At 30.4% G+C, this 13312-nt stretch overlaps 2 protein-coding genes and 1 non-coding gene across 3 annotated transcripts; 2 read left to right on the top strand and 1 right to left on the bottom strand.

Moving 5' to 3' along the window:
* The first annotated feature begins 3143 nt into the window (after window positions 1-3143).
* Window positions 3144-3217, top strand: TRNAK-UUU. The gene has a single exon. It is a non-coding gene; the product is annotated as a tRNA-Lys (tRNA).
* A 372-nt stretch (window positions 3218-3589) lies between these two features.
* On the top strand, window positions 3590-5425 carry LOC18035139 (lysM domain receptor-like kinase 4). The gene has a single exon (XM_006424472.1). It carries the CDS (start codon window positions 3590-3592, stop codon window positions 5423-5425), a length of 1836 nt encoding a protein of 611 aa, XP_006424535.1.
* Window positions 5426-6820: 1395 nt separating this feature from the next.
* On the bottom strand, window positions 6821-8601 carry LOC18033599 (alpha carbonic anhydrase 7). The gene is made up of 7 exons (XM_006424471.1): window positions 8514-8601; window positions 8065-8282; window positions 7776-7882; window positions 7543-7645; window positions 7201-7368; window positions 7026-7079; window positions 6821-6910 (listed from the first exon to the last, which is right to left on the bottom strand). Exons 1-7 carry the CDS (start codon window positions 8599-8601, stop codon window positions 6821-6823), a joined length of 828 nt encoding a protein of 275 aa, XP_006424534.1.
* Window positions 8602-13312: the final 4711 nt, after the last annotated feature.

Here is a 13312-nt window from a genome sequence, read left to right as displayed (position 1 = left end):
CACCCCTACTTACAACTTGCTTCACCCACCATTGCCACATGGCACAATCGTGGCTATTGAATCATGAACGATTGAGATTTAGTCAAAATTGCCAGCTATCCCATGCGCTCATATTTATTATAAGCTCGTTTTATCATCTAATCAGTGTTCGGTCAACAAAAAAGTCAACTTTTTTTATACAAGCCTAATTTTAAGCCGATCTTGACTCATCTTAAAGTTTTCGGACCTCCGAAATCCAAATTTGACATCCGTTTATCTGTTTGGAGCCTCGAATTACGTAAAATTAATATTTTACCTACTAAACACACAAAAATACACAAAATTAGATATATTTAAAACATAATTAATAATCCCTAATATATTGCATACAGATGAATATAAATTATGACATAAGCACAAAATAATATTATTATCGCTTAATAATTAAACAATTTTTAATAGTAATCAATTTCCTTATGGTGCGTTTGAGATTAAAGTTTGACAACTGTATCTTAATAGGTACAGAACTAAAGTGTTTAATAAACACTAGATGTTGTAGCTTGAAAGTTATGTTGAAATGATTTTTCACTTGTATCATGAAAAATCTATTATATCTTTAATAATTTTGTCAAAATTATTATTTAAAATTTATATTTATTATAAATTATTATTTTTATTTCATAATTACAGTTTTTTTCTACAGCAGTTGTTGATGTCTTAGGTGGCGTTTATTTTTTTGTCTAAAATCTGAATAGACCTGAATTAGTCTGAATTCTGAATAGATCTGAATGTCTGAATCTGAATAATATGTTTGTTTTTTCGTTTGAATCTCGAAAAATAAGTATTAAGTTGTTTGTTTTTTTTCAACTTAAAAAGCTAAAAATATGTACTTTTACATTTGTATCCTTATTAAATTTGAATGTCAAATAAATAATATATTAAATACCACAATATTTTAATATTTATAAGTAAAACTATATTCAAGTGAATACATAATTATTTTGGAATTTTAATAAATAAAATACCATAAATTTCAAATTTTATAGTATATAATATAAGAAAGAAAAAACATGGATATTTTTATGTGGGGTAAATATCTATGGGTGAGTTTTGGGATAGACATGAAAAATAAATTATAAAACATGGATATTTTTTACATTAGCAAGTAATTGACTTAATTCATATTTCTCCATTAAGTAAAAAGCCAAAAAAAATAGCTTATTTTATTAAGTCAAAATTATCTAAAAAGTCTCATTAAGTTATAAAAACAAACATCTCTAATTAACTTAATTAATTAAGTTAAGTCATTTTAAGTCATTAAGTTAAAAAAACAAATGCCACCTTAATCTCAAACATGACCTTATATTATGTTGATGCCAAAATTTGATTTGCTTGGAAAAAAAAAATCATAAGATGATGTCTGTGATCATGCTAACCGCAATCTCAGCCTAATTATGAAAGATTGAAAACAAAAATATTTACGATAAGTTTAAACTTTGGGCTTAGATTGTCAAACAAAAAGGAAAAAAAAAAACTTTGGATTGATAATATTATATCTTTGGATAAAACATTATATCTATAATCTATTTTAATCACATATATAGTTATCGTATTTTAAAAGCAATCCTTATTTCTAGATCACTTGTAGCATAGAGGAGCTTATGCAACGTGACAGGTATATTGTTATCGTATAGGGAAACAAACTTTACAGCTGATTTTCTTGCCAATCATGCTCTTACTCTTCTTATTGGGGTCCATGTTTTCAACTCGCCTACTCCAAGCCTAGATTTTTGGTTGCGATATGATGGTTTTGGGATTGCGATCCCTTATTTTGTTAGGCTCTAGCCTTTGTTAGGCCTCATTTTTGTACCAAAAGAGAGAAAAAAAAAAAAAAGCAACATTTTCTTTTCACTCAAATATTTTTATCCAACAATTTTTTAATAGTAAAAAAACTGAGAGTGGGGGGCAACAAAAGTAATCACCACTAGACTTGAGAGAGACCCTTTTGGTAAGTTTAGACTAAGGCTTCGTTTGGTACTGTTTTTCATATAGAGTTTATTTAAATAGAATTTTTACTAAAAAAAAATTAGTTATTTTGTTGTCAATAAGAGCTTTAATTAAAAATTTATGAAATTATTTTAATAGGTAAGTTTTTTAAAGTTATGCTATGAAAAAAATAAAATAAAATTGTCAAATAAATAGATGATATTTTAAATATTTTAACATTTTAAAAAAACTTTTCATTATCTACTTCTAAAAACTCAAAATTTGAGCTTTTGCTAGTAGAGGTAAAATAACTTATTTAAGCTTCAAAACCTCTATTAAAAAAACAATCAAGCAACAACAAAAATTATTATAAGAGTTTATGAAATTAAATAAGCACTTATAACCATTAAATAAGCCATATTAAATAGGCATTAATACAAAAAGTAAAACCGTAAGTGTAAAGGACACGTTTGTAAAGATCAAAATGGACAATAGCTTACTAGGATAATAGCTTGCTAGTATGATCCGGATCACTACACAAACATTTATAAGTCAAAAAAATCTATCGTAGAAATAAAATAGTCTTTGAATAAAAAACAATAAAGTTATCATAGAAACTTCAAGAGTGTTATTAAATATCTTCTTTATTTTTTACTTTTTTCCAACGACTTTTTAGATTTATTATAAATCGGTTTTAAGTTTCAAAAATTAATGTCAAAACATAAAAAAAAATGTCCTTGAAAAGTTGATTTTAACATTTCAACATTAATCTCAGTCAGGCCTAGGTCTTCTCTTCAATTAATCATGGTTTTATAAGATCAAATATATTAGTTATCTTATTATATTTTAAAACATCCGTACATGTTATATGATACTTTCTTTAGATTTCACTTTGCAATTAGCAAATGCATTTCTGAAATATGTATGTATGTATGTATTTATGTATAATAAATCCACACACCCAATAAAGATGTGATAATTATTTTAACCAATATAAAATCTAAAATAAGTGCTATACTATTTATAAATTGCTTTCACTTTTTTCAATTTTTTTTTTTTTTGGGGTTGGGGGGTGGTTTGTTTTTTATTTTGAATTTTATGGCGAAGGCTACTGTGAAGTATGGTGTTACCACCTCTATCTAGTTTGTGTAAGATAAAATTTTCACAGACAGCACCAAGCTTTCATAGCTCAATTGGTTATAACACCCGTTTTTTAAGCGGGAGGTCTTGAGTTCGACTCTCAATGATAGCAATTTTATTATACGAAATTTCTCTGGAAATGAAGGGTTTTTAAACCTATACTGATATACATACAAAGAAAAAGAGGACAAATGGTAATTTCTTTACACATATATTTTATTGCCACAACGTTCATGATTGAAAAACAACAAGTAGAAAAGATCCAATACAGTAACTCTATTTTAACTCTTCAACGGCCACGAGTAGCCGGCCGGCAACTGATGATATATCGAATTTCTTGATGTCTTTTTCTGTTACCATACTGTTATAGCATCATCAATGACAGCAGTGAAAGCGACGGTATCATCTCTGTAATCTCTTATACTTACAAAGCTCAATGAAGACTTTGCTATGTGCTAGTTTAATTAATTTTATGTTATCTAACATGGTTTACATCTTGTTAATCATTTTCTGGGCAAGCATTAGTTCAAGCTCAGGTCAGCAATATTATGACTACTCGGATTGCTCTTTAGATCCTGATAGCTACCCCGGTTCGAGATACACCTGCAATTCCTCTCAGAAGTCATGCCTCACATTCTTAGTCTACAGAGCTAACCAGCAATTTCAGACTCTATCAAATGTCACGGACTTGTTCCAGGTGAATCCCGATGAGTCCAATGAGGTGCTTCGCTTGAACAACCTTACTTCTCCTTCAAAGATGCTCCCACCAGGCAGAGAAGTTCTTATCCCCATTAATTGCTCTTGCTCAGGCCAGTTTTTTCAGGCAAATTTTAGCTATGTAGTCCCTGGAAGCACAACTTACTCGGATATTGCTTGTTCAGTTTTTGAAAGTCTGCTAAAATCGCGCACACTTGGTGAGGAAAACCAGCTTCAAGAAAATTACCTCAAGGCTGGTTCCAAGCTTCTTGTGCCTTTAAAATGTGCTTGCCCCGATGATTTCTCAAGTAGTAAAGGAGTGAAGTACCTTGTCACATACCCTTTTGTAGAAGGCGATACTCTGGACTTATTGAGGATGAAATTCGGGATCTCCCTTGAAGATTTATGTGCTGCCAATCTTTTAGCCCCTAATCCTACTGTTTATCCAAACACAACTTTTCTAATTCCGCTGAAGAAGTATCCGATTATGAATCTCCAAATCACAGATTCACAACCTCCTAGTCCTGGTTTTCTTCCTACGATTGATATTGAGACAACCGGCCAATCAAAGTTAAGGACTTTGTACGTTGTAGGATCAGCCGTTGGTTTCTGTTTGGTACTTGTAGCATTGCTTGTTTGTGGATTATATGTGAAGGCCTTGCGCAAATGGAAGGTTGAGAGGTTGCTGTCATTCAATGCTAGAAGCTCATGTTCAATAGCTAGCCCCCGATCTGCTCAAACTGCTAGAAGCTCTACAAATTCATGTTTGTCTCCGGATCTCCTTGTCGGAGTAACATACTCTTTGTGCAATTACAGCATTGATGAGCTGAAGAGAGCAACAAAGGGTTTCAGTGAAGATGCCAGGATCGGAGACCAGGCCTACAAGGGCATGATTGATAATGTTCAAGTGATGATCAAGCAGATGAGATTTGAAGATACTCGCCAGGTAGTCGATGTACATTCCAAGATCAATCACATAAACATTGTGAGCTTGCACGGCTTTTGTTATGGAGAGAATGTCACTCCTTGGCCATACATTGTTCTTGAACTCCCTAGCAACGGCTGCTTAAGGGACTGCTTGTTTAATCAATCTAATTATCTTCGTTGGCATAAACGTACGCAAATAGCTTTCGATGTGGCAACAGGCCTTCACTATCTGCATCATTGTATTTTCCCCACCTATGCTCACTTGAGTGTAAACAGTAGAAACATTTTTCTTACCACAGGCTGGAGAGCAAAGCTTGGAAATGTTAGACCCTTGAAACGAAACAGCAGCATATCGTCAAGTGTCAAGGGTTGGGTTGCGCCAGAGTACTTGCTCCATGGCTCAGTTTCAGAAAAGGTAGACATATTCGCGTTTGGGGTTGTTTTGCTTGAGCTCCTGTCGGCAAGAGAGGACATGGATGGAAGATTGTTCAAGGATTCCACTGGATTTTTAGGGGGAGCAAGTGAAGGGGGTTGTTTCGAACGACTGAGGAGTTTCATGGATCCTGCGCTTAAGCAAGATTACCCACTTGCAGAGGCTTTGTGTTTAGCTGTTCTAGCAAAGGCTTGCGTTGAAGATGACCCTCTGCACAGGCCATCCATGGATGATATCATGAAAGTTCTTGCCAGAATGGTATGATTCAATTGCAAGACAATTGTTACATTTCACTTATTATTATTAGTTGTCTCAAAATACTGAAGTAAGAATGTATGCTTTACGTAGTATTGACTATTGAATGTAGTACCAGAAGACTAAGGTTTCAAATATAACTTAGCCATTAGTGAATTTTGGTTTCAAACACCAAATTAGTATTTAGATTCCATTTGTATTCTCACAGAATCTGGCATTTTATAAACAAACACTTAGCTCTCAGAACCAGTAAAGAACTGGCTGATAGTGTTTATGTGACACAAAAATGACCATTAATTTTGGCCGCTTGCTAATGTCTTGGGGTTTAAAAGAATATATTAGTTACATCTGTGACAATAAATCTATGCTATTAGGTCATTGACGGAAAGCGAAGCTTTTCATATTCTCTACTATTATTTTTACCACCGATAATCAAAATTATACAAATGCTCAATTAATTCCTGTAACTTGAATTAATTACTTAGTTAGGCCTTAATTACCTAGTCAGGCCTTGTACTTTAAAAATTATTCAAAATGTTCTTATTTCTAATAAGATATGCTTAATTATTCTTTATTTTTCACTTATTGCATAGAGATATTATTTTACCCTTGAAAATTTACATCTTTACTTGTAAGAGCTATGAAAATAATGATATAAAGCCTAACTGGGTGATTAAAGACTAAGGCTCCGTTTGGTACAGCTTATTAAATAGAGCTTATAACAGTAGAGCTTATAGCACTAGAGCTTATACCAATAGAGCTTTTGTACAAAAAGTCATTGGGTGTTTGGTTGTCAATAAAAAAAGTACTTTTGAACCATTAAATTGTGTGATATTTTTTATATTAGATATTTTTAGAAAAGCTCTATAACCTCTACTCCCAAAAGCTCAAATTTTGGGCTTTTGTTAGTAGAGGTAAATTAGCTTATTTAAGCTAAAAAAACTCTATTAAAAAAATAACCAAACACCATAAAAAATTTTAAAAAGTGCTTATACGATTAAATAAGCACTTATGGCTCTTAAATAAGCCATACCAAACATGAACAGCGTGCCAAAAAAAAAAACAAAAAATCAGATATAATTTCATTTGAGCATATAATACATATTATATCGTAACAATGGCAAATATATTTATCTTCCAAACTGCCAGTGATAAATAGGATCAAGAATCGGTCCAAATTTTCACTAAAATTGGACTTATTCATTAATAAGATCATGTCCTCAACAATAAATGTCTACATACAATAGCCAACAAATGAAATTAAAAACGAACTGAAGCAGTACCAAAAATCCAGCTATAAATACGTTGCTACATCATGTGACTGAAAAATACATAACAGACACTATACTGACTATAAATTAAATCTCCGTATACTAATAATCATTATTAATAATATAACCCAATTCAAGGATTTTGATTCTCATCGTCTGGTCTGTAAGATTTCACTATACGCAAATTTATTGGTTGTTGTGGTCTTGCATTAGTATCCGACTCCTGCAAAAATTATTAACGCACCAAAAATTTCGTGTTAATACTGTAACTATAGGCTTCTTCAATCATATTAGAAATAAAAAAATTAACTTGAACTATAAATAAAGTTACGACTTACATCGTGTACCGCTACTCGAAGTGATCTCACTTGTTCTCTTGTTACAGTTCTCACCTGATAATTAATCGTATCAGTAAATTATAATTAAGAACCTTAATATTAATTAACAAATTTTTTTTTTTAAATGATCTGAATAAATTAATATCAATTATTTAAAGTAGAAAATTAAGATAACCTTTCTAACAATGGTCCAAAGCACATTTTCAGTGCAAGGAGGAATAGTGAGAGAACCAATATATCTGTAATATTTCCTGCTGCCTATCTTTATGCCCCTTGGATCGATCACCCCCGCCACTGTTTCTCTTTCATTTGAACCAGCAACTTGTGTTAAATGATCTGATATCTGATAAATAATTAATTAATTAGTTAATTACTGGGCATGGGAAAATGAGAAAAAGTGAAAAGAAAGAGAAATTAATAGCTTTCTGAATATGGCAAGAGGTGTACGGCTCGAATATTGCTCACATAAATAAACAGAAAATTTATCTTCCGATCATGTTAGGTTAAAAATAATTACCGATTCCAAGAAAGAATCAGGTCTTCCAATCTTGTACATGATCCCTACAACTGCAATCTTTCCATCTTGGCTCACATGGACCATGTGTGCCTCCAGAGCAAATCTGCATGCAGTCATATTTGAAACATGCATAAAAAGAGAATTAGCAGCAATCCCATTTTACTGTATCACTAATTGATGTTTGATTTGTTGTATATTCATAATTAGGACCCAAAAATAAACAAAAGTAGTACCTCTGGCCATTGATAGTGTGCTCAGAAGGAGAGTGCCAGTGGCACTGCTGTAGTACGTACTCGATTCCATTTATCCTAAGAGTTCCTGCGCCACCTTCCCATTGTAACTGCATCCACAGATAATCCAAGGAGATATTAAGTACGGTATATTAACAAATGAATCACCGGCAGGGTCTAAACTCGGGTGGTCAGTCAAAGAAAATTAATTTGAAAATCATTCGACGAAGCTGAGGGGTTTAATTTCTTCTTCCTTATTTATCTAATTAATTAATTTAAAATTTTAAATTACCATCATATCATGGCCCCTATTCTTGAGAGTGGCATTAGAGGGCTTGTAACTTCTTTTAAGCCTTCCTAGATGGGAAACCACTTGAACTCTTTCATTCAAAAGATCAATTGGAGACTGCATTCTTCCATTTTTACACGCACTCCATTTGCTGTGAAGCTCTCCCCATTTTGATGGCCCATTCTCTCCTCCTTCTTCATAATTGAACTCTATCTCATCATCTGCGAGATTACCATAAAATCATTCGTAAATAAACCATGCATGCATTAGATTATTACAAAAAATATCAATAGCGGAAGCAACAGGTAGCTACTGCGGCATGCTTTGTTTTGTTTTATGAATCAAGAAATACATTTTTGACGGAGGAAATTATCAAAAATGTTTTTTTCGAGAAAGAAGTGAAAAAATTGAAAAAAATGCTTCCAAGTTTTTCTCAGTTTGGAAATTCTTACCAACTTCTTGAGATATCGCTGTGCCAGAAAGCAAAAGAAGAACAACAAAGAAACAACAGAACAAGACCTGGATTGGTATTTTCTCCATCGATCTGTTTCTGTTTTTAAAGCTTTTCAAGACTTGGCTAATTAGCTTAATTATTTAGCTGCTTATATAGCCTTCATTTGTTGTGCGATTCCTCTTTACTTTAATTGACAATAATTTTCTGAATAATTCGTCTCAAGAATAAACATTACATCTAGTTTGAATCATTTTCTATTCAATTATTATTTTTTTCTGGTCGCACAATCCATATTAATTTTGCATGTTGGTGTGCTTTTTGTTTTTTTCCTCTCTTTCTTTCTTGCTTCCAAAACTAGAATATGTCCTAATTCCACTCGAGTGACGTCTTTGATGAATTGAATAGAGCAGCATAGAAGGTTAATTTTGCATTTCTTTTTTTTGGCTAGTGGATGGACCATCAAGTTAATTAATTATTTCCTCCCTAGGAGTTGAATTAATGTAGAATCGGCCAACTTGTTTGTACATGTACAACATATATATAGAACTATGAAATTAATCAATTCAAGATTATGATAGATATTTAGTAAACGTAAATTTTAAAATAAATTGATTTTTTTAAGTATGAATAAACTGATGTTAAACTATAGAAATTCGATATAATAACTTTACTATATAATCGATAATAGTCATCAGTCAAGAAAGCTGGGCGGCACCCAAAAAATATAATGTTAAGGAAAGATTATGCTTTGTTATGAAATTTTAGCCCATACGTATTATAAGATCGAATTATTAGTACTATTATTTTTTGTTATAGCCATATCAAGTTTGTTGTATTTCAAATTCGCCCCTCAAATGTCAATTCCAGGTTTCTCCCATCTGATCAGTTCGGTTTTGGTATCAGTTCATGGCTAAAAAATAGCCTATAAATCGACTGAAATTTGAGAAAAATCTTAAAATCGAACTGGATAGACTAAAAACAAGCCAATCAGTTCGAGATTTGATAGATGTGGCATCTGCTTGTCATTTGTAAATATATACATTTTTGTTGTAAAATTAGATAGAATCTCAATTGGTCATAGCTTTGTTCACAAGAAAAAAGGAGAGTGCAGATGTCAAATTAATTTTTTAGTCCATATTTTTATAATAAATGTGATGCATAATTTAGTTATAATAATTCAACAAAAGAAGGTCATAGGAAATCAGCCACCTCTTGCATAGGAATAGAGAGGAATGAATATATTTAATGGGCCTATAATTTTGGGACTATTTAACAAGTCAATGATTATTCATATGCAAGTCTCTTTCACCAACTTTGGTGCGGATATTAAAATAACCAGAGAGGAAGATATGTTAAAAGGGTCTTGGTAAGGTACACTTAATATTAACTTACGGCCTAGGAAAGTAAGGTAATTCAATTTATGGCCCTTCAGTTATTCATTTTGCACAAATTATTTTGAGATCTAACGAATAAAATTGGGAGAATATAAATTATATCAAATGTGACTTAGGGATTGCATATGTTAAAGAATATATGATAAACTTGTTATGAATCATTCGATGGGGTATATGAATGAATATGAACAGTTCTTTTGGGATTACATAATATTAAGCTGAGTCATCTATATATTAGCTATTTAGCTTCTCAATTAATTTTTTGAATAAAGATTTTGATTCGAATATAAATAGATTATAAATACCGTGTCAACAAATCAATCAATATTTAGTATGTTATTTTTATTAACAATACCAGACACTATATTGTTAATGCATGACAGATTCAACCCTCCTTAAAAAAAACTGGAGTTATAAGAAGGAATGCAATATAATATTCTATCAACAAAAACTTTATATATAGATAGATACATAGAGAAGGAAAGAGTCTTTCTCTAGTGCAAGTGCCCTCATTTAACGGACTTAGCTTTTTCATGCAAATGCAGCTTAATAGATTTAGGTGGAGTTTGTTTTTTTATCTAAAATCTGAATAGACTTAAATTAGTCTGAATTCTGAATAGATCTGAATGTTTGAATCTGAATAATATGTTTATTTTTTTTGTCTGAATCTCGAAAAATAAATATTAAGTTGTTTGTTTTTTTCAACGGAAAAAGTTGAAAATATATACTTTTACATTTGTATCCTTATTAAATTTGAATGTCAAATAAATAATATATTAAATACCACAATATTTTAACATTTATAAGTAAAACTATATTCAAATTAATACATAATTATTTTAGAATTTTAATATATAAAATACCATAAATTTCAAATTTTGTCATATATAATATAAGAAAGAAAAAACATGGATATTTTTATATGGGTTAAATGTCTATGGGTGAGTTTTGGGATAGACATGAAAAATAAATTATAAAACATGGATATTTTTTACATTAGTAAATAATTGACTTAATTCAAATTTCTCCATTAAGTAAAAAGCCAAAAAAATTGACTTATTTTATTAAGTCAAAATGATCTAAAAAGTCTCATTAAGTTATAAAAGCAAACACCTCTAATTAAATTAATTAATTAAGTTAAGTCATTTTAAGTCATTAAGTTAAAAAACAAACGCCACAGTTTTGAACATGATTTTATAATATATTGAAAATTAACTCTATTAAGCAACATAGCTAGACAACATGTCCACATTAAAAATAAAAAAGAGTGCCTTACCCAAATTTAGAAACAACTTATTTTTAGTGTTGGAGAAAACAAATATGTAAAAATTTATGAATAATTGAAATATCTAATTATTTTTTTAAAAAAAATGATCTGTTACTTTCATTAAAATCATGCAAAATTCAACAGAGCAGATGACGTGTCGTTAGACTAATAAATAAGTGAACATCTTGTCATCTGCGCAGTAATTGAGAAACTTGTATGCCATTTCCGTTCGAAATTCAAATGACGAAGCATATTGTTTATGCAAGTCATTTAGATAAATAAGGAGGACGATAGGTCAGTCGCGCCTTTCTTGCATGCATGGTGTGCCATTTGGTTGTAGTATGGAATACGATGGGTCATCTTGTACCTGCTGGCCATTTAAATTTTAAAATGTTGTGTGTAATGCCATTAAAAATAAGCGACTTGTCATGTCTAAAGTAAAATTTCACAATGATCGTTTGTTCAAAATAGAAAAATAGAAAAGTGAATGGTCTTTTCTTTCATTTTCTTGCTTTTTTTTAAGTACAAGTTTTTTTTAAGAATGTAAAAAAAGAAAAAAGAAAAATGTATTTCGGGACAAATGAACTACCTTTTTATTTTCTTTTGGCTTAGCTAATGGTCCTTCAATTTGCTAATTTTAATTTTGTAAATGGTCTCTCTATCCACAATTATCAATACTATGGAAAAAAAAAATTAAATATTTCAAATAAAATATATTACATATAATATGTACCATTTTGTAAATAAAGTGTGAGTATATACACATACTTAAGCATTATTTTCAAGTTTTTTTTGGGTAATTTTTCCCAAATTTAGAAATAACTTATTTTTAGTGTTGGAGAAAACAAACATGTAAAAATATATGAATAATTAAACTTAATTATTAAAAATAATAAACAATCTATTACTTTCATTAAAATCATATAGAATTCAATAGAACAGATGATGTGTCGCTAGGCTACTAAATAAGCAAACGTCTTGTTGTCCATGAGATGATGAAGAAACCTGCGTGTCATTTTTGCTTAAAATTGAAATGACAAAAGCATAAACAATATGCACTAGTACATACTATTTATGCATATCGTTTAGATATATAAGGAGCACGACTAGTCGGTTGCTTTATTCTTGCATGCATGGCACGTCATGTGGTTGTAGTATGGGAAATGACGGGTCATCTGGTACCTGCTAGCCATTTAAGTTTTAAAATATTGCATGTAAAGCCATCAAAGATAGATGACTTGTCATGTCTAAAGTAAAATTTCATAATAGTCATTTGTTCAATATAGAAAAATAGAAAAGCATAGTGAATCATATTTTTTTTTCTTTTCTCCCTTTTTTTTTAAGTACAAGTTTCTTTTAAGAACATAAAAAAAGAAAAAAGAAAAATGCATTTTGGGACAAATGGTTACCTTTTGTTTTTTAACGTATAAGTTATGTATGCATTCTTGAACAAATGTCATGTCGTTTGCTTATAATATGAAAAATGACTAGTCATCTATTGCCTGCTAGCCATTAAAATTTTGATGCATTTTATTTGAAATATTTATTTTTCGTAATATTAATATATGTGGATAGAAAAATCATTTATAAAGTTAAAATTAGCAAGTCAAAAGTCTGTTGTCTAAACTAAAATTTAAAAAAAATGTAGCTCATTTGTCCCAAAATGTAATTTTCTTTTTGAAGAAACTATACTTGAAAAATAAAATATGAAAGCACTAGTCGTTGTACTTAAGTTACTTTATCTATAGTCTCTAATGCATTATATTTTATTATGTAGTGTATTTAAATTTATAATTTTTTAATCTTTTAACTTATCTATTATTTTAATATGGTTATAGATCCCTGATTGAAAAATCCCTCTATTTATTATTCAAAGGGAACTAATACAACTATATGTATCACATTAGACATATGAAACAATCTTAAAATGTTTAAAATACATACAAAACTCAATTTGTAGACCATCAAAGTCCTAAGATATGTGACATAAACATGAAAAAGCTTTTTTTTCAAATAGATAGTGCAAAATGTTTGTTCAATTTATGATGTAGTCCAATAACCTTTTTTTCAAGCAATGTGAAATTTTGACCCCTAGCTGCATGTAGGAACAGCAATTTTTCAGATTGAGCGTCCGTT

The sequence above is a fragment of the Citrus clementina genome, unplaced genomic scaffold (assembly GCF_000493195.1).
Source record: "Citrus clementina cultivar Clemenules unplaced genomic scaffold, Citrus_clementina_v1.0 scaffold_8, whole genome shotgun sequence".
NCBI lineage: Eukaryota > Viridiplantae > Streptophyta > Magnoliopsida > Sapindales > Rutaceae > Citrus > Citrus x clementina.
Note: the sequence above shows the minus strand (reverse complement) of the source record. Positions and strands in the feature narration are given on the sequence as shown.

Bases quoted from the DNA above. Each gene is read 5' to 3' on its own strand.
- LOC18035139 (XM_006424472.1), top strand. From the start codon at position 3,590: ATGGTTTACATCTTGTTAATCATTTTCTGGGCAAGCATTAGTTCAAGC.
- LOC18033599 (XM_006424471.1), bottom strand. From the start codon at position 8,601: ATGGAGAAAATACCAATCCAGGTCTTGTTCTGTTGTTTCTTTGTTGTT. The intron at 8,283-8,513 runs GTAAGAATTTCC...GTAATCTCGCAG, and splicing joins AGCGATATCTCAAGAAGTTG to ATGATGAGATAGAGTTCAAT. The intron at 7,369-7,542 runs GTAATTATTTTT...ATTATTTATCAG, and splicing joins CTGATTCTTTCTTGGAATCG to ATATCAGATCATTTAACACA.